This window comes from Ascidiella aspersa, chromosome 9 (genome assembly GCF_963924565.1).
Source record: "Ascidiella aspersa chromosome 9, kaAscAspe10.2, whole genome shotgun sequence".
NCBI classification, from domain to species: domain Eukaryota; kingdom Metazoa; phylum Chordata; class Ascidiacea; order Phlebobranchia; family Ascidiidae; genus Ascidiella; species Ascidiella aspersa.
In genome coordinates, this window is record NC_139455.1 from 378,345 (window position 1) to 405,201 (window position 26,857).

Consider the following 26,857-nt stretch of genomic DNA (forward strand, 5'->3'; position numbering starts at 1 on the left):
GGGACAGAATTTGAGCATCGAATGTGGAGTATTTCACCTGAAATTAACAATAATCTACGAAATCAGGAGTTTTTTTATTCTACTTTTGAGCAGTTTGTTGGTTGAATGTTTGTCTTTTAACATGTTTAACTTTAGACCATGTTAAAGCCAAAAAATACCAACAAAATTAAAAACATCAAACAAAAAAAAAATGTAAAGCGCCAATGTTGGCTCTTTTTGACGCCGCCCAAGACACATAAGACCTTATTAGTAAATTCGTCTGGAGAGTGGGGATTATCAATAAGGAGAAAAGTATGTTTAAAACAAGCGCCAACCACTGCTCTTTGTGTAGGTTTTGGGTGCTTTCCAACAAAACGCCTTCTAAAAACAAAACAGGGGAACGAGCCCCATAAGAACTAACGAGAGACTCTTCCTCGCAGACTCAAGCCGCAAGCCCAATTAAATATTAAAGCTAGCGAGCTGGGAACGCGAAAGGAACCAGGATTCCAGAGTTCCCGAAAAAAGGCCGACGGTCTTACAGCAGCTGTAGTAATGATAGCGAGGGCAGAGGACAAGGGGCGCATCATTAGCGCGATGTTTTGGCTGCTAGCAACACTCGCCCTACTTGGAGCCGAGGGACTCAAAACTGTGCGAGCTTGCCCTCAGAGCACTGGAGCTTGCAAATGTAACGCTGCTGAAAGGTTTGTGAAATTAATTGTTTGTTATGCTCGGCAGTGTTTTTTAAAAAGGGTTTCATAAAATAGAACACAAGTGTTTTTTTTTGCGGTAGATTTTAATTTAAATGTGTTGACGTTTCGGCAGCAGATACCAGCTGACCTCATTAAATAATTTTTTTCACTTTTTCACAAATCTATTAAGTTGTATTATTTGACGTCAATCATGTTTACTTAGGTTATAATTTGGTCAAACTCTTTTAAACAAACTATTTGTGTTCTATGTTGTTGATCTGTTTTTTGAACGTAGTGAAAGAAAACGGAAAACAAACAATCTGCTGACACTGATGACAAATTACGTATTTTTACTTTGGCCTGATAAAGCGGTTGTGCAAAAATTTGTCAATGTTTTAAAACTATTTTTCGAAGGTGCCGCTTGTTTTTATTTTTTGATTGAGGCAAAATACGGCTACAACCAAGAAAAATACTCAGTTATTTCTAATTTATGTTTATATTTTAACAAAACGTGGTTATTTCTTTAAACGTTTAAAGTAAGTTACAAAAATAAGATACAGATTAACATTTAACACAAAATTAATTACAATCTGCAAAATAAAATTATGGAAGACAAATTTTAATAAAACGATAAAAAGTTTAATTTTAATTTTGGCCTTTTATCGTTTGACCTGACAATATAAATCTGGAAAAATGTAAAGTAGTATATTTGTTTAAAAATTAGTATATTATTTTAATGGCGTTATAGTTACATAATGTGTGCAAATTTTGCAGTTTATCCATTAAAAAAAGTGAGATTGATTGAGGCGCGCTTCGTCCTGCATTAAGTTTAATCTAAAGAATCCGTGTCAGTGTTTTTAGCTGAAGTGCCCCAAAAACCCACGTTGCGTTAAAATGGCGTCGCGTCAAATTTAAAGTTTAAATCGTCGCAATTTATTTGTCATTTTGTCAGAGAATCCATTTGCTTCTGTCAATTGCAGCCGCGCCTAAACTACGTATCTGCGTTGGGTTCTGAAATGTCGCTTTAAATGGAAGCGTTAAAAGTTACGCAAATCAATTTGTTACATATTTCCAAGTTGCAGTTGCCATATATGAAAAATATTTTTTTTAATTTTTCACCAACTTGTTTCTTTTAATCGTGGCCTGGCAATTATTTTAATAATATTAGCGGGATTATAAACGATGTGTTGAAAACCTGTTTAAATCAAAAAAAATATTTCAGGTATAAATGCTTTTAAACAGTTGCGAACTATGTTCGGCAAAAGTAAGGTGACATAAAATTATTTCAAACTACAAGCTTGTTTTTTAGCTAATATTATTTTTATATTGCGCGAAATAGCGGCATTAAATTAACAAACACGCCAAGTGTATATTTTAACATTTTCTACACAGGACTTTACAATAATAATCTATTGAGTTACAAGATCATTTATAAGGCGTCAGTATGAACAACGCTTAAGATGTGGCACATGAGGCGAAACTGCGAAGTGCAGAGATGTTAATTTCCATCTCCCAACCCGCACCATGCAGTATATATGGGCGCGACGAATTACCGGCATATTGCAGTTGCTTGCTTCATCACTTATTCATACAAGGCCAAGCGGGCCGAGCGATAAGCAGACCAAGTCCCCATTATTTCGCTACAAAAACTTACCGATGCCATGCTAAAAATGTGACGTCACGAGTATGTGTGACGTCAAAAGTGGAGGACGACACGAGTTTACGTCATACCTAAATAGCACACCGTTTGTTTTCGGAGGAAAACAAGTATGGCATTAATAAGTAAAAAACTATTTTTTTGGTTAATTTTAAATGTTATTAGTGATGTTGTTTAGTGTGGTCTCTTTCATAAAGTCCTTATATATAAGCCTAAGTTTCAAAATTAGGAAGTACTTTTCGTTTTGTGGTGTAAAACTATAACAAAATTAATAAATTACTCTCTCGGTTGTAATGTTGTTTAAAATGTCATTCACGTGGAAAGGTGTTTATGTCTTGCGGGAAACCTAATAGCTCTAAAACGTGCTTTGCTCCAAATTAAACTTTAAGGATGTTTTAACTCTGGCTCTTTTCACTTTATAGGTGGAAAGGGCCGTTTAATATAGCATATAAACGGTCAAGGATAGGAAAACTATTAAATGTGACTTTTTTAGCTCTGGCCATATTAAAATTCGGTTACGAACTGGCAAAATTGCTAAATTTTCTGTTTAAAAAAAGAACCCGACTTATCCAAATTGCCAGGTAACCTATTATAAAAACATTAATTTGTGTTTTTTCCCTCTCTGACCTATTAACATGCCATTATAAACAAATAAAAAAGCGAACAGACAGTTTAAACAGGAGCTGCATATTTTTAATGAGTAGTTAAACTAACCAATTTGAAAAAAAAACGAATGTACAAGTTTTTAAACGGGTTTTTTAAACGGGGATGCCTATTAGTCAAAAATGTGAAAATCCTCTTTGAAAAGAACTTGTCCCTATTTAAAGTGGCCTAAGGTGTTAAAAATCACCAAGGTTTGTCTTAACATAAGCTTATGACTTACCGATGTGACGAGGTGAACTGTACAACCTCAATAAGGATCTTGTTTCACCGGATTAAGCTAAAACCGCTTACCTTTTAGCTCAGTGACCTGCACCAGGCTCGTGAGTCTGACCCGGAAGTTGCCTGTTGGAATACCAACTAATACCAGGAAACTTAAAGTTAGCTTCACAACTTTGATGGTGAGCAGAAACTGGTTTAATATCGTGATAATGTACATTCTATATACATTGGGTTGAAAGTAGTTTAATGATTTTTAAATTATTAGGGTTGTAAATGGTATTTATTTGTCCTAAACTATATATTTATTTTTCATTTGACGTTTCGGTAATACAAAGGTGTAATGATGAAAGTTATTTCCGCAACATCTTAAATGTTTTTCATTAAAATAATATATATCCTTATATGTATTAAAAGTTTTACAAAAAAATTAATTATAATCGTTGGCTTATTGATTCAATTTATGTCGATATAGGCTCCTTCAAAAGTATTTTTACATAAATGTACAGAAAACTTACTTTTATGACTATACTCTCAATTAAATATAGTCATAAAAATGTAAGCCTTCTACATATGCAATATTGGTACCATTGAAAATTAAAAAAAGGTCTCTTATTAAAGTGATCCAATAACACATTTCGGCAATTTAAACTAAAAGAATCCAAAGTGTAGAGTCGGTTTAAAATCGTCTAAAAGATGAAAACTTCATGTCGCTGTATAAACACTTTGCTGCGCTGAGCTCATTAAAGATGGATGTTCGCAAGAAAAGGAAAATAAAAAGTGTGACATCAACTCATCGTCGGAACACTTTAAACTTTCATGAGTGGACGGAAAGTTTCGCGCTTCACTCTGTTGCGTCACAAACAAAAGTCGATTTTACACCTTTTAACCAAAAAATTGTTTTCATACTTGCAGTATATAATCCTTGCTTTACAAAACCTAATGCTTTAAAGCTTCATAACATGAAAGTCGCGGTGCATCTTAAAATAATGGCTTGAGAATGTGGTCAGACGTAGAATAATTGAAAGCTCATACAGTCAAGATTTATTATAAACGTTATAAAATCCTACTGCACAGGTTTGACACTTACTGTACAGCAGGGGTTCTCAAACTGGGGTCTATGGACCCCTTTGTGGTCCGTGAACTAGTTTCAGGGGGTCCATGAAGGCCTAATTCAAGAACTAGTGTATACAAAGAAAACACTTTAATTAAAAATTAAACGGTTTTGCACTGAATTTATAGTTCCATTTAACTTTCACATTTTTTGGACCGAAATAAACAGAGTTATGAAGTCTATTTTCATTGAGACGTCATATTATGACATCATTTAGGAGCATTTCTTGCCTACCGGGGTCCATGCAAAGCAAAAAAAGGGTCCGCGGTAAAAAAAGTTTAAGAACCCCTGCTGTACAGGCATAAGTTTAGCTAAAATATGACCTATTCCGTCATTTCTCATTCATAAAAAATTCTACCGCATTTTTAAATTGCTGAAGGTGGTAAGTTGAACGGGATCCAAACTTGCGTTACGTAACTTCGACTTTTGTAAACTTGCAATTGAGTGAAGCAATTTGCCGACCACAGACACTTCCAAATCACAAACGACGACCTTAAATATGCAGCTTTGGGGAAAATTACTTCGCACTTATGTGCAAAACCCAGTGAATCATAGGGTGAATGAAATACTTGAAAATATCACGTGGAAAACAGAGTTAGTATGAGTGACTAATGTAGGATTGGACATTTTGTTTAAAAAAAATAAATAGCTTTTTTAATTAGTTGGAAAAAGTTAGCGAAGTTTATTTCTTGAATCAAGGTTTATTTTATTTACGCGTCTTTTAAAAGCAGAAATCTTCTGCAAATGAGTCAGAATCTATGAACACCCAACCAAGTGTTAATCCAGCAATATTTTGCTTAAACATATGAATGTTGAAGCACCTATTTAACTTTTACAAACTGATGTGCGCTCAATTTTTGCACTGACTCTTATTGCACAAAATACTTAGCAAAGCAACCATTTACCACCTTTAGTGACAGACAACTAAGCGATAAAACTATCAAAAACGTTTTTTTTTTGTTTTTTTAGGTAAAAAACACATTTCTAGCCAACCAATGGTGATTTGTTTAGCTTTAAAATATTGTTATTGTTAACGCACAAGTAGCTCAACAATACACTTTATTACGTCACAGAGACTCGGTCCAGCAGCGTTCCGAAACTGTTACGCGTTGGAGGAAGTTGACCTCGGGTCAAACCGACTCGAAGATATTTCGCCGAGGGCTTTCCAGAACCTGGACCACCTGGTGGCGCTGTCGCTCGCCAACAATAAGCTAAGGTGTGACGTAACAAGGGTCGAAATTCGGGGAGGGTCCATTTAGATTGTTTTTTTTTTTTTTTTTTTATAATTTTGACTTAACTTATTTTTTTGTAATATTTTTGACTTGCAGTGAAATTTAAAAAAAAAAACGTCGTTTTGCATTTTTTGTGCTTTTCCACTTGTTAAAGTTTTGAGTCACCGCAATGGGAGGTTTGGCTTTATTTTTTTAAATGTTATTATCCCCAGCCTCTTGGCTTCCGTTAAAATCATTTTTTTAACCCTAATTCATTTTTATTTTATTTTTAGCCTTATTTATACCCTTCCACCTAACCCTAACCGACTCATTTTGCCTATATGTCATCCTTAAGGTCGTTTTTTGATATTTTTAAGACTATTAACTCATTTAAAGTTATTACTGCCAATAAATAAAACTAACTTTTCAACATTGATAAAGGTTTCTGACTGAAGACACCTTCGCTTATCTTGGCAACTTACGTTTTCTCGATCTTTCAAACAACATGATGGTGGTCCTCACCCCCCACAACTTCGCGATGTTGCACAATCTCATGCATCTCGTGCTATTGCGCAATCCTGTCATGTGCATGGACCAAGGGGCTTTCGCTGGACTCGCCAACCTACAAAAATTAGAGGTCGGCTTGGTTGTGATTGTGCGATGTTTTGACAAATGGCAAAAGCAGGGCTGTGGAGTCGGTTAAAAATACACTCCAAAAAAAAAAAAAATGAACCCAAGTCCAATTCCGGACAGATGTGCGATTTCGTTGAAACCGGAGTCAGAGTCTACAATCTGTATTTCACCCGTTTACGAGACTAAAATAGGATGGAATCCACTCAAAATGGGTGTCATAAAATTTCTCCACTCACAATTCATGGTTGGAAAATATTCACCATATGCTATTCCACTTTTACAATTTAATGTTGGCGCCATATCAGTTTTAAAATTTGGTACTGCGCATGCGCACGTCGGACTCGGGACTCGAGTTTCTTACGTGGTCTTACTTGAGTCCCGAGCCCGCAGCCTAGGGTGAATGTAAACCGAAACAGTTTGTAACGGCTTTCCGGTAGAAAAATTAAGTATATCGTACCGTAAAAAAATCTATTCTTATTGCACTGAAATAAATTATTAAAACATGAAACCCAAGTTGAAACAAAATATTGTAGGACCTACAATATTCACTTGTTTTTACAAATCAAATCCTTTAGATTAAAATTATAGGAACTTTTCCTGGACACTAAAGAGAAAAACATACATTTTCAAAAGCATTATTTCGCCAAAAATATGTTTATATATTATTTAAACAAAAAGTTTCACTATGATATTATGGCGCCCTTATGTTGTATAGCATAACATACGTCAATCACAATGAACGACAAAACCTCTTACTTTAGATGTCTGAGATGAAGACTGATCTTGACGAGGGATTACTGAGAGGGCTCACCAACCTTAAGACATTGGTCCTCAAGTCCTTCCACAAAGTAACTTCGATTCCACAATTCTTCCTGCAGAACAACAGCTTGTGAGTCGAGAGGCTATTTGGTGTAGACCAGTGGTTCCCAAACTTTTTTGGCTCGCGGCACACTAAAAAATCATAAATATTTCGCGGCACACTTTTAACAGAACAACAAAGGATACATTTATAATCGTCCTTAACACACGACAAACTATTAATTTGTAATGAGTAGTGCGTATTTAAGTCTCAAATGCTTGCGTGTATTCCTATTGGTAATACAAATACTATATTTTCCAAAATTACAAAAAAGTTTTGCTGCACACTTGACAATCTCTCGAGGCACACAGTTTGGGAATCACTAGCGTTGGCTGTGCTTCATTTTGTTATTAGGGCCCAGTGGTAAAAGGTAAGCCGGGACGGTCTGGTAAAGTAATTTAGGCAGGTACGCCGTTCCATTTAAGACTGTTTTTTCGCCCGACCATTCCACCAGGTCTTTGTATGCATTCAAGGTTAAATTTTAGTTGCATCTTTGCTCACTGCAGAAAAAAAGGGGTTTCTAAGATTATTTGTTCTAGACGTCATAGACGTGAAACGTTCCAGTAAAAACATATTGTACTTTCGCCTTTTCTGGGGTCACAAATAGGGTACAGACTCTTAACTGTTAAAGGTCGTTGGAAGAAATAAGTGCTCAACTCACGCATACCTTCACTTCTTAAAAAAACATATTTCATGCTGATAACAATAGAAGCCATCGCAAAAGACTGTTTAAAGTTATAGTCAAAGTGAATTGGATCTGCAAATATATTGCTCGATACAAACACAATCTGAACAGGTAAAAGTAAAAAGTATAATAAACACGCAACTCTTTGTAACGTTTAGCCTTGATAAAACTGACCAAAGAAAAAACAGCCAGCTTTTCAACCTCTTTTTTAAGACTTGAAGATCTTACTCTGGGGGACTTTCCCAAGCTGGGCAACCCGGGAATCCCCGAAACTTTGTTCACTGGGCTCGAATCTCTCCGCAACTTGACCTTGACCTCTTGTGGCCTGCACAAGGTGCCGAAGATGGCGCTAGAGAGGGTGGAGATGACCTTGCGTGTCCTTGACCTTTCACATAACCCTCTGAGCGAACTGAGGGCCGGTGACCTCAAGGTATTTCGATGTTTATGTGGTTTACAGAGTTGTAATGACTTCAGTCAAGGACCCGGAGTTGACTTTGTCCGATAATGACTTTAGACTAGGACTTGATATTTTTTGCCAAAGACTTGACTTAAGTTTTAAAATGACTGGTTTATTAATTATGTGGTAACAATTATTTACCAGTGGAGTAATGACTCAAGTCAATGTCTTAACTGGGAATTGACTTTCTCTAATAATGACTAGAACTTTTTTTTTAGATTTTTAAAGTAATAAAGGCTAGACATTTTCGACGCTAAAATCCTTGGAATGCTTTTTTTCGTTGAACATATTTTGGCTTTTTTAGTATCTTCGCAATTTGGTGAAGCTGAAACTCTCTAGTACCGGATTGCGAACAATCCACCCTGGCGCTTTGGATATTGAGCGGTTGGTGAACCTCGATATTTCAAAAAACTCGCTCAAGGGGTTGCAGGTAAATTATACTGTTATCACTTTGTGAATATAAACTAGATATGTCCGATAATATCGGATCGGAGCCGATACCCGAAACCAAGTGATGTATCGGTACTCGCCCGATACTGGGGTGGTATCGGCGCCGAAACCAAATAAAATAGGAATTTCCAGCCATAATTACAACTTTATAAAGTAGTTCTTTAATTAAAGGTAACACACTTTCAACCCTAAAACTGACAAAATAAACAAAAATTTTAAGAAACTTTGTGACGTCATGTCTGAAAATAATTTTACGGCCTTCCAAACGAAAATCTGGACCAGCGCCCCCTCACAGAGTTCGAACCTCATCGCAGTCTAGTTGTTTTTCTAGCCTGGCCTTGTTATAAAATGGTATAAAAAATTTAATTTAAAGAACAAATTATCTGTATTTGTACCAACATAAAATTAAAAAGGGAAAAATAAAGTTATTTCCAAGGCTAGATTGTGAGGTGGGTAAAAAGTAGATCAGTCCTGTTCCGTAAGAACTTTGCAAATATACAGCAATATTTTTTGTGCTTATTTTAACTACGTAAATCCCAAAATTATATTATGGCTCTCATACGTCTTAGCCCATTTTTGTATGCTACAATCTTGATTTGAACTGACTGATTTTGGTGTATATTCACAGAGGAACGCGTTCGGTGATCGTCTGTTCCGCCTCGAAGTTCTAACGTTGAACCAGAACCCATGGACATGCGACTGCCAGCTGCGTTGGATTATACAAACCAGAGCTGTGCTTGCAACTCACCAACCTGTGTTCTGCCTTGAACCTCCTGATATGCAGGGCATCGACATCCGCTTCGCTCCACAGTCTGTAGCCAACAGTAGATTCTTCTCTTGTACTGTGAGTTTAAAGCATTTTTAACTCTTTTAACCAGTCCCCATCACAGACTATGTTGAAAATAAATAAAGAGGTGTTCCAAACGTTGAAAATGCTGCCTACTTGTATATGGGCTTTGGTATTCATTCTACGTCTAACTACAACCACCAGCCGTTATCGTAAGTTTTAAAAACTAAACTCTGTCACGGGAAATCATTCCAGACTAACCAAATAGGCAGGCTGAAACAACTAGTCTGAAGTGAGGTTCGAACTCACAACCTCGGTCATACTGGGAGCGTCGTTTTACCAACTGAACTACACAGGCTCAGAGAGGAGCAAGTCAAGAAACAACCATAGCACCGTTGCATCCTGTTCGTAAAACTAGTCTGTGGTGAGGTTCAAACTCACGACCTCCGGTCATACCAGATGAAAGCAAGTCGAGAAACAACAATGACAACAATGCTTGCTGCATTCTGTTAGTTCAAGCAACTTACAGTACCAGGCAATTCATTAAACCAAGTCACTTTTGTTTCCCAGTACCCAAACATCTCGCGTTTTGGAATCTTACCCCAGATGACCCGGGACTTTTACTTGGGGGAATCACCGGGGTCAGTGACCCTCTCGGCAAGATGTGACGTCACTGGTTATCCCCGACCGGAAGTAAGTTGGGTATTACCCACGGGTCAAGGAGGGTCAAAGGTCAAAAGATCAAGCGAGGTGATTTGCGTGAAATGTAAAGGAAACTCAATTCACCCGGATGTAAGTTGGTTTTAACGAAACTTGAAATTTTGTAGCAAAATTTTGAACTTTTAATGCTGTTGCTGATTGTTGGAACCAATTGTAAAAATTGTTCTTCCGGAAATATTTTTTTATTAAAGAACCAGAGGTTAAAATGTGGTCCATTGTCGTTCTTCTTTATTGTTTTCCTGGTATAGGCCTACACATATTTTTTCTCCTATAGTTGAAAAAATATTGCCCTGAATAAGATTGCCCGAATAGGTTTTCGAAACATTGGTACTTTAATAAAAAAATTCCTGAAAAAACAATTTTACAATTGATTTAAAATTTAGTAGCAAAATCTGACATGTAGTAGTTTCCTAATTTCAAATAAAAATCATTTTGTCTAATTTATTTTTTTATTTGACTTGCATTTATCATCAGTCTAACAACTAGGGTGTTAAATTTGACAAATCCTCAGTAATCAGGATTTGCAGCCCGTATCAATTAAATAACTACCATGCAAAGAAAAACATTTAAAATTTTAGTATTTTTTTTGCTTCACATGAACCTTGGCAAAACATTTTCAAAGAAGACGTCATAAATTGACGTCACAATACAAATAGACTGCAGAAATATGTTGATTTTGGTCAAGAAAATGTGAAAGCGATATGGAGTGTAAATTCATTCAATGCAAAACCGTTTTGATTTTAGTTAAACTAATTTCTTTGAAAAATTGATTACTTCCTAAATATACATTAATATTTCAATTCGGCCTTCATGGACCCCCTAAAACTAGTTCACGGACCCCCAAGGGGTTCATGGACCCCAGTTTAAGAAACCTTGACTTAAACAAAAGATCATTGCCACTTCAGATTTGTGGCTCCTCTTAAAGTGACAGTGATAACTAAAAAATATTTTTTGTGTGACTTAGATGGATATTTCAGTGGACGCTCACAACACTTTGCATTTGATTGGCCTTCCTCCCAACCTCGCCATCGGTGTTTACACTTGCCGTGCTGAGAACAAGCTGGGAGTCCAATTGCGCTCATTCACCGTCACAGCAGCTAAGGCGACACCTAGCGACAAACAACGCGTTAAAGTTCTACCACAAGGGGGCGGCAACGCGTCGCTGGCGGGAATGAACAATTACCGCGATCCGATAATGAATTTCCGCGGCGTTTTGGCGGGAAAAAGACGCGCACTGGATCAATCGATGATGCCGATCATGTCCGGGGCTTTAAGCAAGTCAGGAAACAAGCAACTTTGCGAGAAACTGACGGACGACCCGGTTTGTACGCAGCCAAGGTACAGCGACATCACGGCTGCTAATAACGGAGTCAGTCGGCCCTCTGTGATCGAATTCCCACCAAAGTTTGGACGAGGACCTGAGGTTCGGGAGACTGGTCGGAATAGCGAGGGTTATAGGAATGGGAGCATCAAGCACTTGGTCTATATTAGACTCGGTTTTCTCGTGCTGTTCGTACATAACGTGTTCTTCGGTATATGATGCATGCTTTTGTGTTTCGTTTCACCACATTTTTTTGCGGTTTTAATCAGCGGCTTGTAGGGCCACCAGCAAACACTAAGTTGCTTCAGAACAGTGTTTCACAAACTTTTCTCGAGGCGACTCAAATTTTAAGCAAAAGTATAGGAGCGAAGCTTTGGCGAAACAATTTTCTAAAATTTGTAATTTGTAAAGTAAACCAACATAAAGAAAATAGCATAAACATATTTGAATTTAATTATTATGAATCATGTTTAACGGAGACCCAACCAGGTCAAACGGCCACACAATTTTTGGTCGCGACACATGGGTTAAAAAACACTGGCTTAAAGCGGTGGAGGAGCGTATTTTTTTAAATCTGTTAAATGCGAATAAGACTCGACTTCTCAATCATTGTGATCAATGTGCCTATTTAAAACAATGCGCTTAATACATTTACATGCGATAATATCAACATCCTTGGCGTATTATAAACTCCGGTAACTCCGAAAAATATGGCGTTGAAACCGCAGACCAAGAGAAACGCGGAAGATGATTGAAAAACATTTCCCACTTCATAACAAGGGAAAATAGAAAGTGTGTGTCACCCTTTAAAATACAGCAGTTATTTTACGACACCAGTTAATCATAGTTACTCTAACCAAGTATTGAAAATTAATATATTCCGCTGCATTCGCAAATTAGTTATTCTAGATTATTAAAGAAGCTTTAGTGACTATTTTTTAAGCTAAAAAAACTTTTTCGTGTAAATCTTTTTTATTAAGAAAATTAAGGTGAAGTTCAATTTAAAATATCTCACACATATATCGAACAAACTGGAATGTTTCCTCAGTTTAGTTTATATCGTTTTATGGCTGGCGCTAGCTTACCCAAAGCTAACATGAAAACAATACATGAATGTGCATTCAAATTAACTGTGTTCCTATCTACAAATCCTTGCTACAATAAAGTCATTGTGCCCACTATACGGCTAAAAACACCTGGAAATATATTTCGCACTTCCTCGATTGCAAATATAGGGATGTGTGATACTTGGTATATTGTTCCGATGCACGATAATTTGGCCAACAATATTATCGAATGACGTTACTATTATCATAAAGGAGAATAAATTGAAAAGCGCAATTGTTATTATTTTCGCGATGTTCGTGTGAAACTTGCGTAAAGAAATCCATTATCTTCAATTTTAAACTAATATTTTCTTTGAAAATTCTACGTTAAATCGCGAAGCGTGGCAGAAATTAATTCGATCACCACCGACACCACCCACTAAAACCCGCAAAATAAAGTTAAATATCACTTTTTAGTGGGTATACGGAGTGGTCCATGCATTTTGGTTACTGATTGTTTGCGTGTATAGTCCGCTTTAACCGCTTAACCGTTAATAAGCCAACGCCCCTAATCCTAACCGCAATAAGATTATTGCGAAAAAGTAGTTTCAACGAACACAAACATGACGCTGTCCTTTAATAACACTTTTATAATTTATAATGTTTCAGATCTACTATAACTCTTTTATATGACGTGGTTAATTGTTTGTGACGTCACATTCAACTTTATCTGGTAATTGCTACGCACTATTTTCTCTTCATTGCGCAAGCGATAACTGGTGTTTAAAGTTGTCGTTTTTTTGCCAAGCTTTAATTTTTTTTGCATTAATAATTAACAATGGCTGCCAAATAGTGCCAAAGTTTAAAGGTAAAGTACAAACATATGGCCAGTGCATCTTTGTATGTCTTTTGGTGGATGTTGGCCAACACCATTCGGTTGATTTTCTATTGTTTACCGCAGAAAATGAAATTTCGCCAAGTCTTGTGTTTTATCTGATGTTTAAGTCGATTGGTTCGTTCATAAATAAATCATGCTTAGAAGTAAACATCACAGTGCAACTAAATGTAAAGCTTTTAGCTTGGCAAGAATTTATAAGGGTTGTTAATGATAAATTTGTGCTACAGTGGTTTTATATTGCTGCATTTAAAAATACATTTTAAGCAGTTTAAAAAAACATGCTTGGCAGATTGTAAAAAGAACTATTGTGGTAAGCGTCAAAAATCCACCACCATTAATCTATGTATAGAGAATTATTTATGTCTATTCTAACTTAATATTCTCAATGAGCCGCAATCAAAGTAGGCCCTGGTTTGAAGTGGCGCCAATTTACTGCGATGATCAGACGCCTGCAAATAAACGAGCGTCCGCAGGAAACTATAGAAGTTTGCCAACAAGATGGTAATGTTTGATCAGGCCACATCGCTAACAAACAACAAGGTTGGGTGAAACGCCTTGTAGCACTGTTTAAACACTTTGGAGTTTAAATGAAAATATGTTATAACAAATTAGTACTGTTTGATTTACTGTGTATAATAAATCTGTATCTGAGTGGGGTTGTATGCAAATTATGACTTCAAAGTTTTAGACAGTTTCTCCCGGTGTTGAAATGTGTTGAATTTTTTTATGGAGTAAGCCCATAAAATGATGGATTATACCACAGGAGATACATATCCCAGCTGAACACTTGGGCTTTGTAGTCAGCATAATTATACTTCGACCAGATTCTAACTGAGCCAAGAAGCACTAAGCCTTAATGTGCCTGATTACTTCTAGATTTTGTGAGTATTTTTGACGGTGATATTGGTAATATGTATTTTACTCAATAGCATCAGCCTTTTAATTTGGCAAATTTTTTTTATTTTATTTGATAACTTTTATGGTGTTTTGTCAGCTATTTGTTGCACGACGATAAGTTCTTTTACTATATATGGGTGATTGAAATCGTTTTGTTATACTTTGTCAAAAATACAAAAAAATACAGTTAAGGTAGAAATTTATGCAAATGTTGTCTTTCAGCAAAGTGGCTTGCTTTATAGGTTGTTAATCTGACCAGCGGATCAAAAGAAGTGTTTGGCCATTTTTATTAAACAAGCGTTTTGCATTGAGAGTCATACTGGAGTGTGTAAAATTCTTAATTCGTGTATGTGTTTGGGAATCTCGTAAAAATGTGATTTAACAGTTGATATTTGATCTGATCAAATCAACCATAAAGTCAAATCGAAGTTACATAAAAATCAGCCCTGTTAAGGACTTCACAATAATTTCCTTTAATTGAAAATTCGTACTTTAAAAGCTTGACAATTGCAAGTATAGCGCAGGCTGTGAAAACAATTCCTTCAATACGTTGCTTAGATAAGCCACGGCAATCCTTTGTTTAATTTGGCGTGCCACCGAATTCCAGTCAAACATTTCCAGTGTATTATACAACACAGCTTTATCTTAAGTCTATAATAATATATTGGTAGAACGACGAGCAGTGTTTAGTATCTTATCACACAGAGGACAAACATCGGGCGTTGTGTGTTTTTTGGTCACGGGAACCCAATTGTTTGCTGGTGATCTTGTGAAAAACCGCAGCGGTTACAAGAATTTAAGGCGAATGCATGGAAGAAAGAATGAATGTAGCCTTTGGTTTGTAATTAAAAGTATATGATGGCAAAAGAACTTGCCTAAACGTTTGCTAATAAAAGAATGAATCTTTTATCAATTATTTGGGCCACTCTCTTTCTACTGAAGATTATGAACAGATCCGTGTTTAGTGTTCAAAAGTATATCAAATTTATGATTTCCTTTATTTTGTTCTTTTGTTCTTAGAGTGGCCTATAATATAGTATCGAAGCCGATTCCAAACCACAAAATTGCCTAATCTGTCGTTTTTTTACCGTATTGATGTAGGTAGCCAATATTTTAGGAAAAGTATTGAATTAAAATTGCAAACGAGGTAAAACGTAATAAAGTAATACCGTTTTTTAATTAATCTAGTTTTGTTCCACAATCAAATCTCAGGTTATTTTGCTAAATGTTGAAATATGGTCACTTAAGTATTTATTGGTACAATATATAAAAATAAGAAAAAAACTTTTGCTTTACTAAATCACTGTGGTTTTTCCCCTAAACAATTTTAGAATTACCGCATTTATACCTAAGACAATTACACCCAAACCTATTGATTTATTACATCAATGTAGTGCTACAGAAGGTAGGGTTGTAAACCTGTAGGTTGATGCCCTTATTTAGATTATACGAGCTAATTTCGTGCTCATTACATTGCACCTCGTAAAGGAAAGTTTACTTTGCCAGATCTTTTATTTGCTCGTGCTAGTGGAGTTTGCAATTCGCACAGTTTGGTTTACGACGTAATAAAACACGCGCAGTTTGTTTGAAAAGCACTAAAACTGTAATGCTGGTTAGGAATTAATGAAATGCGAGAGCCAAAGGTTTAATCCAGGGGCCCTTATACTTTTGTTGATAAAAATCCTTAAACTGTTTTTATAAAAAAATCCTTAAACTGTTTTATAAAAACCCGGATAGCTGCAAGGTCTGAATACCGCGGACTGATGAAAAATTAAATCGAACTTTTTTTACTTGATTATTATTGCTAAATGAAGAAATTATTCTTTGGGGTTTAATGGCTGGAGGTTGTAGTGAGACGTAGAATGAATATTAAAGTTTATACAGAAGTAGGAAGCATTTTAAACGTTTCAAATAATACTTCTCAATATCAAAAATATAAATACCATAATACAGTTGCACTAATATAATAGATTTTTTATAAATTTATAAGATGAAAATATAAATAATTATAAAATAAAATAGTTTTTCCAGCAAAATTTGAGGTTTTGTCATTTCAATGTATAACCCTGGTTTAAACTTAAGCCATGGGATGTTAAAGTTTAGTAATTGTACGAGTTGTGCTAGCAACATCAAAGGGCAATAAGCATATAGTTGTCGAAAGCTAAATCAAATAACTGGACAAACAGGGATGACCCACATAGCTGTTTGTCAATCATTGTTTGAAAGGTTTGTAATATAACAGCTTATAATATTTAAACGCCACTATAACTAACTCTAAATAAATGTTCTGCAAAACCACAATGTTCCGTCCTTTAGAAGAAACTGAAAAAAAAACTATTCAGGAAGTTCATTTTTCTAAATCGACAAACTAAAGCGAAAAGTGATTTAAAATCTAACATATGTTGTGAATAATTAATCTCTGTATTTCAATATTACTTTTAATCTTATTTCCAGTTTGACTGAAAATGCTTCTTTTTAAGTGGTACAAGAACGTTAATAAGTAAAATTGTATTTTTTGCATATTTGGCAAAACCAATCAAATTAGCAAAAACGGTAAACCTATAATAAATTATAATTAAATTTTGGAACTTAAAATATTTAGTTTCCCAAGGTTGGACTTGAATTCTCAAAGCCTATTGTTACGTCACATAGCGTTGTAAACGATTTACTGGTTTGAAAAAAACGTTAAAGATTTTAAAAAAGTGTTAAAAAAACAATTTTGGACAAGCTAGAATAGAACGTTTTAAGGTTATTCATAATTTTATTTAACCTGTTTTGTGATTTAGTTGTTGTGTTTGCAGTTTTAAGAAGGACAGATGATGCTGTTTTAGGTGTAAGAGCAGTATTCTGTATAAAAAAAAGTTGTTTTGAATCTTTTAACCTAGTTGTGGTTCTTATTGGACTTAAGGTTAGTCGAAATAGCGACGAAAGGTTCTTGTAAGTACATTGTATATTGTTTGGAGTTGCGCAAAACCTTAAATGTGTTTTAATTTGTTGTGTTAAGGTTATTTCTACTTTATAAAGGGAGAGAAAAAATACAGCTATGAGCCAAGATTAAAAAAACTCATGGCCAAAATTCCAGTTCAGCTTATATCTAACATACTGTTTGCAGTTATCTGGTAAAATTTTGAGAGCACTTCAGTTAAAAATAAAAATTGAGATATTTTTGTTGATCTTTTTTTAATGAAACGCCAAAAGAAGTATTTAGCTTTGGAGTTAAACATTACACATAAAGGGAATGGTTGACATTTGTCGAGTTGATTTTGTATACGACTTATTTAGTTATAAGCTTCTGGAACTATTTTGCAATACTCTTTTAAGAAGTGTGGCCTACCATTGTTATGGTAATAAATTTTGTTAGGCCTAACTAATCGCAAAGTGAAGGCATTTCCATTTTTAAAATGTATATAAAGTGTATTACAAAGCACAAAGAATTATTCACAGTTGCAAGTTTACTTTTGTGTTTGAGTGATTTACTAGGTAGGCTTACCATGTAAAGCTCATTTACGATTTACTCAATAATATTTGCACCATGGACCCGTTAAGCCCGTGAAACGTAAGCTGAGTAACTAAAACTTTGTACCCTCATAAAATCACCCGACATCATTTTGTAGGAGGCATTCGTCACCTAGTTGTAACTAAATTTGCGCTGAATACAACGTATGGGAAAAGACGGAGAGGGTAAAAACATAAAAAATGCATTTAAAGACAAAATGTATTTAGTTTTTAAGGTGTGACCAAATAAAACTTAAATAATAATGCTGATTGCTCACAGTCGTTTAAACTTGGTTGTATGTAATCTTAACTTTACAACAGCGTCAAACTTTTGTGCTAAGTCAAATTTGTGTAGAAGCGATTTTTTGTGAAAACAACGAAAGCATGTCCAGCACGAAATGAGTTCTGTGTGTTCGTAATGTAAAGACGAAGTACTTTTATATGAATTGAGCAGAAAATATGCCTTTTAACGATGTTCTTACCAGCACTCACTTTTAGCTTTAATAAGCCTATCTGAAAAGATGAAAAGGCAAAATTTTATAAAATAAATGAAAATAAGCAGGTTATGAGAAAATACTTTTATCAAAAAGCACTTTCTGGTAAAATTGAATCGAATTTAGCACAAAGAACCACATCGTTAGGTTGGTAAGGAATGCGGCAAGCCTTAACCGTTCCTAGAAGTTTGCTTGTGCAAAAACTTCAACAAAAGCCGCCTCCCATTCACCGAGATGCTGCGACAACAGCGTTGCATTGACACGTCACAATAGGGCGGGGTTACCATAACAACGCGGCGCTAAAGTTAGGACGCGGATCGATTGATCAAAGTGGAACAAAAAGCCGCAAAAAACTCTCTTTCATCGATTGTTATACCCTGTTAAGATGTAACTATAGGAAACGCGCGATGCTGTGGAGATTTGTAAGAAGGTGTCACTGTGAGTTTTAAATCCTTTGTAGATATGTATAAATTCTTTGTAGCGTTGAAAATTTGTATCGGGGTTTGGGTTTTAGAAATATAGAAGCTTTTGAAATAAAGTGTCCAGTAACTTTTCTGTGTTTTTTTAAGGAACTTTGCGACGCATCAAAACTACTATCTGTTAAAAAGCTAATTATTTAGTGGTTTGTTTAGTTTGCAAATTAAATATGTTTGTAATAATAGTTTTCATTCAAGTATTTTATAAATAGTTACGTTATTGATTAAGATAAGGCGAAATATTTGTGCAAACTAATAACAAAAGATTCTATAATTTAGCACACAGGGACCATACTTTATTCACTATAGGTTGGGAGGGGCGCTTGTGGCATTAAAATAACAACCTAAGCGTAAAATAACAAGTGTGTGAAAAACTTAGAATAAACTCGGATGTCGTAAATATAAAATCACATCCGCAGCATTATTCTACCGGACAAAATTGCCGGTGCACATAATTTAAAGGGCCTTCATTGGATGTAGACCGGTAGTTGAACCTCGCCTGCGCATATTGTTGGCGCAAGTATGGACCCGATAAATTATTCCATTGTTACGAGTGCGAAGGGGGTGCTACGTCACAATGGGCGTTTGTCGGGCCCATTGTTGACGTGTTAAGGAACGCGCGAGTCTTGAAACTTCGTGGCTGGACACAATACCTGGGTGGGTTGTGGAAGCACAATAGTAGATCGAATTAAGGTTTGTGTTTGTGCTTTCTGTTGGAATCATACGGAGCTTTAACAGTTGGAAGCTGAAGGTTGAAAAACATAGACAAGTATTTCAAGGACACTTGAGGGAAATTTGGAATAGCGTTATGACGCGGATGAATTGTTAGCAGCAGTGTTTTTTGTAAGTTTGGTTTTGGTGACTGGTAAGAAAATTTGAGGGAGCGTAACTATATCTAACTTGCAATGCTTTGCTGTAGCTACGCTAGTAGGCTGTTCTTGCGAGACTGATGAAGCCAGAGATCGTTAGTAGGACTTTTGTTTGATTTTGATGACTGCTAAAAAAATTTGAGGATTCGCAAATATTTTTTGTAACATAAGTAGGCAATATTTAAGAAACTTTTAAAGAAATTTGAGAAACCGTGTGCTTGCCAAAAACACTGGTTGTAGAAGTTTTAGGTAAATTCGCATTTGTTTCAGCAAATATATACTTCTTGTAAAATCTTGAAATTAAGGCACGAAGGGGTGCCAAACATGTTATCAAAGGTGTTTTGTTTTGTGTAAAAAAGTGATTGGGTTTATTCGTAAGTTTTATGTTGAAGTCAGTTATATTTTAAATCACCATTTACATTGAAGTCTGTAGCTTTCATGGTTGACTATTATGTACGGCTTCTGAAATAACTAGAACCATATTTATTCCCGAACTCTAGCGAACCAGTCTTCGTATTCTTCACTGTATATTGGTTACATTGATTATGTATTTTTTTAATTCACATCCATTATTATGTAGAGCGACATTAATCCAGGCAATAAGATGAAAACACGAACAAACACTGGTCACAACGGCTCCACAAGTTCATTTTGCCGGCCGCCAAATATTTCACCAATGAATCAATAAATACAGTTGAAATGTTGTCGGTTGCAATTCAAGACAAAATTTCGTAAATCAAGTAACAATTGCATATTTTTGTCAAATATTTATTTATATTTGCTTCGTTTGAGGGAAAATCAAGTGAACAAAATTCTTCAAAAAAAAATTTATTGTCAATCTTTGCACTTAACCCGCGATTTATAAAAAAAAATAGCAGCCCCTTATTTCGTTTCTTCCCCACATCGGTATTTGTGATATTATTATTATTATTTGAAACACCAGGACTGAGTTGAACCGAAAAAGAACGAACGTTGTTGTTCAAAGCTGATTTAAATTCCACCCAAGAAACTTAAACCAACGTCACAACCCTGAGGCCACATTATGACGTCACACTGGAAACTGGAGACTGCGCATGCGTCAGCGCCGACGGTCTCCCCTCTCCGGTTCGCACGTCGCGATTGATTTGATGGAGGGGGTTATGAGGTCATAATAGACGCGATGGGCGGGAGGTTGAAAGTGTTGCAACCAGGGTATTCCCCGGTTTTACGACGGGCGTTAACAAGTTCCAAGGTGGAGTTTCCAATAATTAACTTATACGAGCTAAAAGTGTGTTCTGCTGCTCGGCTTCGACGTTTTGAAGGGCGGTTACACCAGATTATAGACCTGTGATCCCAAAAATGTGCCGCGACACACTATACCTCAAGAAAAAATAGTAATTTCAGTGAAATAACATATTTTTATTACGAACTGTCATGTAACCAAGCATTGGAGACTTGGATTTGCGCTATCAATGAGATAACTAATACGATTTTAATATTTAGCTACCACCTTGTCGTGTATAGGCTGATTGTGAATTTGCTTTTTTGGCGAATATGTTTTCGTGTTTTATTGGTGTGCCGCACAAAAATTTACGAATCACTGCTATAGACAACCAGCTGGTTGTTGGAGGAATGGCAGCAACTGTTCGATAATATTGATCTGTGTTTTAATTTTGACAAAAAGTTTGTTTTAAAGTGCAAGTTTAACAGCATGAGCATCTTGCAGGTAATTGCATTTTGTAAGACGATTCTCACTTTAAATGTTTGTTTTTGAAATATTTACAAGGCAACAAAAATACGCACAAATTAAAGCGCTATAAAAGCATCCTAATAACAAATTAATAAAAACTTTTTAACGATTGTAGTATATAGCATTCCGCTTGGTTCATTTGCTCGCAGACGTGCTTGGCTCAATTTGGTGGGTTTATACGACACCGGCGCTTAAGCCTGCGGCCTGGGTGTGGGGTAAAATTACACCCGGCAGTTTTCACCAGGGCTTTAAGGTTTGTTGTTGATCTGAATTCAGTTCAAGCTGGGATTTACAACAGCAAGTTGATTGATCAGAGTTAAGGAATTAAAGGTTTTTATGTTGTGAGAGAGTCTTAGGTAAAAGTATGTTAAATATTAGACGTAAACTTAATATTAAAGATCATACAAAATATTGATGGGGTTCCATATTTATTCTACAACCAAATATAACCTCCAGTCATAGTCTTAAGATTTCTTCAAAACGTTTTAAAATATGTCACCCACCTATGTATAGGCTTTGATATTTTTACTACAACCTCCAGCAATTATTTTAAGATTTATTTAATGTTCACGAAATGCTCCTTACTTTTGTATCGGGCTGTTACATTCGTTCTAGGTTTAACTAAAATCCAAGTCTTTATACTCCAAAATAGTGAACAGCTGTTTTATGAATGAACCGTTTTATGGACGCACAAGTGGCACACGTGTAACCGTGATCTGTACAATATTCCCTTTAACTGTTTTTTTAGGCTAAATTTTCATTGTGGGTGTCCGCCATTCAAAATGCAAATAAGTGTTGATGTTTTTACTATTGGGAGGGAAAAGCTTACAACGCAAGTCAAATAGCTTATTAACGGCCGTAAGGAGATTACATTCCAGTGTGTATAAGATCTTTCTATGGCTGAAAATATTCTTTAAAGTTACATGAAGTGCAAGGCTAAGGTAGCGTTATGATATGTCAGTTCCGTGATAAAATGGAAGAAAATATAAATAATTTAACGATGATTTCACCTGGTATGATGCCACTATATAAGAACACGAAAATTGTAGCGCGAGATAGGTGTATATGCCGTTGTAATAGGAATTTGTAAAAGAAACTGAATAAGTTAAATATAGTATTGTATGGCGAACTGTAGAACTTTGTAGAGAGTAAAAGAAGAAGTAAAAAATAGAGTTTATTTTTCAATTTTTGCGGTTGTTGTTTTTTACTTCCTTGCAGTGCAACCTACAGCACAAAAGTGAAAATGAAAACTTAAAATAAATATTTCGTGGAATAAACGAGGAAACAATGCCATTAACCAACAGTAACGTTTGATTTTTTACGCAAATAATAAATCGGCGATTGAAAAATCGAAATGAATAACGATGTATATTCGTTAACCGGGCGTTTGGCATTCTATTAATGATAAGGCGCACTCTAAGTTTAATTTGGCTAAATGTTTCAATAATTGCCAAACTGTACAAATTAAAAGCCGCTCTTAATTAAATTGCTGCAACACACTCTGGGATTGTTTCGTCACAGCACGTTTATGACGTAGGGACGGTCACGTGTGTTACGTCACAACGTGTCAGGGTTGGGAGCGATCAATAAATGCAAGTCTGTTGATTTGTTTTGTTACACGATTGCGTGTTTAAGATGCGACGAGGTACACTGACTATTTACGTTTGGAATTCGTTGCTTCAATTTTCTTGAACGTCTAAATCGAATAAATTAGTAAAAATAAGCATGAATATAAGCCAGGTTGTACAAAAAAGTTATCATTTTTCATATTTGCAAAAAAATCGAAAAACGTGCAATAGTTACAAATACTGTAAAAAATAGAAATTAAAAATCAAAACGGTTTATTAGCTTGACAGGCGACTAAATTATATCACAATGCAAATTATTCGACTTGGACGATCTAATAGGAAAACCCCGCATGGGAAATGAGCATAGACACTGGACTTTGGTTGTTTCGTGAAATAACCCGGAGTCAGACCTCGAGGAATGTTAAACCTACGCAGGTTCGACTGGTGTTACAACCCAGGGTTTCGGGGAAACTACAGCTATATGTGTGTTGTGTTGTGTGCAGTTTGCGGGGAAAGTGCTATAGGCTTATTGTTTTACTATAGAACAGTAACTTTGTTTGCAGACAGTTTAAAGCCTTAATTTCCGGGCGTAGTATACAGATAGGTTAATACCAAACATATTAATGCTTAATGTTGTTGAAAAAAATTATTATTTTGCACAAAATCTGGTGCAAAAATGCTAAAAAGGCGGTGTTGTTTTATGTTGCTGCTGTGAAAAAATAGCAACCTGTAGTAATAAACAGGGCATTACGTGTTTGAAATTGATAATTTAACCGAATATTCGAGTTTAAACCATTTTTGTGACGCATTTACAATATTTGTATTGCAGCAAAGGGCAATATTCTATCCTTGCAATTTATTTTAACGATCCATATTAACTTCGATACCATAGCTTTAAGACCAACGACTTAAAAAAGCAAATGCGCAGTAATCCATGACAGAATCAAAACTTTATCGTAGAAACAAGATTCAATGCAGGGAAGGGAAATGGAGCGATGGGGCCATCGGTCTGGCATCGGATATTTTGGTGTTAAAGCTAAGACGCCGCTGTTTTGGCACCGGATTGTTTGGCCCTGTTTTGAGTAATGTTGTGTAGGCCTTATTTTATCTATTTAGGTCTTATCCTGACAGGTGTATTATTTCTATTTAAACGTTATTACGAGTATCAGGTATTAGTGCAATTTTGATTTTAGCCCAAACTGTGTTTTATTCCCACGTTGATTTTGTTTTTATTCGGTTTAATGGCTGCGTGGAGTCCTTTGTGACCTGTGTTAAAAAACTGTCCGTAATGAAAGATTTGGTTGACAGCTTTAATTCAAATTACGTTATTTTTTATTACTTGTATAACATTGTGCCTTTTAGTTAAGCAGGCAGTTTAATAAGGTTGGAATTCCATTAGAGCAGCTTAAATATGCTTTATAAGTGTCGCAACTTGTTGGTATTTTAGTTGAAGTACCAATATAGGTTTAAGCGTAAGTTTACATAATCCTGCACTTTGTGTGGATTACAATAGGGTGGGTGCGGGATAAAGTGGTTTAAGCTCCTGGTAATTTGCTAGAAGGAACCGCTCGCTTGTTAATTGCACACCGACCATTCAGTTTGTTGTTTCAGTCGTGGTTTTACACATAGCAGTGCGAATTATTGGGTGACGCTGTGTTAGTTGAAGACCAGCCTTATTTCTTGCATTGTTTTGGTGGTTTAATACTTTGTGGCAATAAATACTGCTCATAATTAGCGGTGATAAAAGTCAATGTGTGCACAGAAATAAAAAAGTACGGTTTTAGTTAAAGTCAATTAAAGTTAGATTTAGAATGAACATCAAATCCAATACAGAAGTAGGTGGCATTTCGTAAACGTTTCGAATAAATCTTACGATAATGGTTGGAGGTTGTATTTAGACGTAGAATGAATTTCAAAGTCAACCAAGCACATTGTATATAAATTCCGATCATTTTGAATTGTTTGCGAGGTTGGAACTTTCAAAGTTGTTCAAACGCTTAGTTCAGGAAAAACAGTTGAATTTAAGTTTTTATAGAAGTTAACTTGAAAAGGTCGCATAACATCGCGTCACGCTTAAGTGATTTAACTTTCCGGCGATCGGAAGTATGGCGTCACGGTTAGGTGAACACGCAGTGAAGCATTTAAGAGGGGTTTAAACGAATTAAAAGCTCCGATTTCATCGAAAAATAGCAAAAATCTTTCAGTTTGGCTTTTTTAATTTGATATGTTAATTAACAACCGATGTATCTGTTATTTTATCGTTTTTATTGCAATATTTTCTTATAATACAAATATTGTTTTAGTCTTATGGGTTATTGTATTAGGATTGAAAGAATGGCATTTACCAAAAAATAACTATATGTATATCCTAACCTAAGGACTATTTTTTTTAGTATTTTAAGGGACAAAAACTGTCTATCTTATTTTTTTTTTTAATCTAAACCAGGAGACAACTGACTCGTTGAACCTTACGGTCTTTCGCTGTCTCCTGGGAACGTCAAATATTTCAAATTGTGTTTCGGCGATTCTCGTTTTTTTGTTTTTGTTTTTGTTTGACGTTCCAAATAAAATATTATCCTCCTCCTCAAACAATATTACTTATATATAAAATATATCCTACCTTTCAGAAAATTAGCAGTTTTGTGCGCTGTTAAAAAAGTTTAGCGGTCAGCAGTTGACGCAAAACTTTAAACTAGATCTAGAAAACAGATCTTACTTTCAGGCTTTTTGTTTTTTCTGCAGAAAATTGCTGTTTATCAAAGTTTAAAGTTTTTTCACGGCACTTACGCGAATCAGTTTCGCTTGAGCTAATAGGCGACCTTTGGCAAGTTTGCGGCGCGAATATAGTAAATGGAGCAAAACATAAATATCCGTGTGAGGGGAAACTTTTTCGTTGGTTGGAGAGGATATTGTCAACAGAGACTTTAGTATTTACTGACTTCCGCTCAGCGCTATTTTCGCTTAACTTATTTGAGATATCTAAATTGCAATTACTTGAAAAGAATTGAGCCGCAACTCTTAACTATACTTTGCATACTTTTTCTTATTTTCTCTTAGTTAACCATATTTATTCATTTTTTTTTGGGGGGGGGGGACTGAAATGTGCCCATTCCACTAATTTCTAAACGTTTAATAATAAAATTATTCACTAATGATGTTGTTAGAAGATCAACCGAAAGGTTATGATTTATCACAAAATTATCTTGAGCCCTAATTTATTTTCAAAATAAAATTTGTTATTCCGTTTTTTACACAAATTACAAAAAGAATTACAACGAAAATAAGAACAAAAATATAATTCTGACGAGCTACAAGTCTATTGCTCTAATGGCGTAATCGAAACTTATGGCAGTAGTCTCTCTAACAAAACATTTTTAACAAAAATAATGCCTATAAACAGCAACAGTTTACGCAGTTAAGGCAATATTTAAAAAAATCCTTTGCTTTATTTTTTAATACAAATCGGTGTGTATCATTAAGTATCCAGGTTCGATGCCAAACACATGAGGTGTTAGTTTGAGATCGATAATTAGCCAACTCTGTCGGGGCGTCGTTAAGTCCAACATCTGCCCCTTGACGCACAACCAATCGATTTCGTTTCACGAACAGCGGCAAATAACCACCCGCTTAACCCGGCTAAATGCCGCGTCGTGCGTGAGTTGCATGCAAAGTGCAAGAAATAAAGTTTTTTTTCTGATAAATTAAATTTTTTTTACAAAGTTGAAGCTATAGGTAATGCAGTTTCGCGAAGTGTTATCATTGAAAGCTGTTAAGCATTTTATTATAAGGTTTGGGTAAAAAGTTGAAAATCTTATTATTTTAGTAGTTGTGACCCCCAGAAATGCATAAAAATGATGGTGGTTCAACAAAAAAAATTACTTAATTTCTGTGTTGTTTGAATTTGTTTGTAATCGTTTGAATAATATCGGTTAAAAGGTTATTGT

At 35.4% G+C, this 26,857-nt stretch overlaps 1 protein-coding gene across 1 annotated transcript; it reads left to right on the top strand.

Moving 5' to 3' along the window:
* Positions 1 to 531: 531 nt before the first annotated feature.
* LOC146131748 (uncharacterized) lies at positions 532 to 12,201 on the top strand. The gene is made up of 10 exons (XM_083397036.1): positions 532 to 680; positions 3,287 to 3,386; positions 5,392 to 5,534; positions 5,971 to 6,166; positions 6,924 to 7,051; positions 7,920 to 8,136; positions 8,468 to 8,593; positions 9,242 to 9,457; positions 9,971 to 10,192; positions 11,085 to 12,201. Exons 1-10 carry the CDS (start codon positions 532 to 534, stop codon positions 11,658 to 11,660), a joined length of 2,073 nt encoding a protein of 690 aa, XP_083253162.1. The 3' UTR covers positions 11,661 to 12,201.
* The last annotated feature ends 14,656 nt before the right edge of the window (positions 12,202 to 26,857 follow it).

Excerpts from the sequence above, each read along its gene's own strand:
- LOC146131748 (XM_083397036.1), top strand. The coding sequence starts at position 532 with ATGATAGCGAGGGCAGAGGACAAGGGGCGCATCATTAGCGCGATGTTT. Across the intron at positions 3,387-5,391 it reads TTAGCTTCACAACTTTGATG|AGACTCGGTCCAGCAGCGTT; the intron begins GTGAGCAGAAAC and ends ATTACGTCACAG. Across the intron at positions 5,535-5,970 it reads CTCGCCAACAATAAGCTAAG|GTTTCTGACTGAAGACACCT; the intron begins GTGTGACGTAAC and ends ACATTGATAAAG.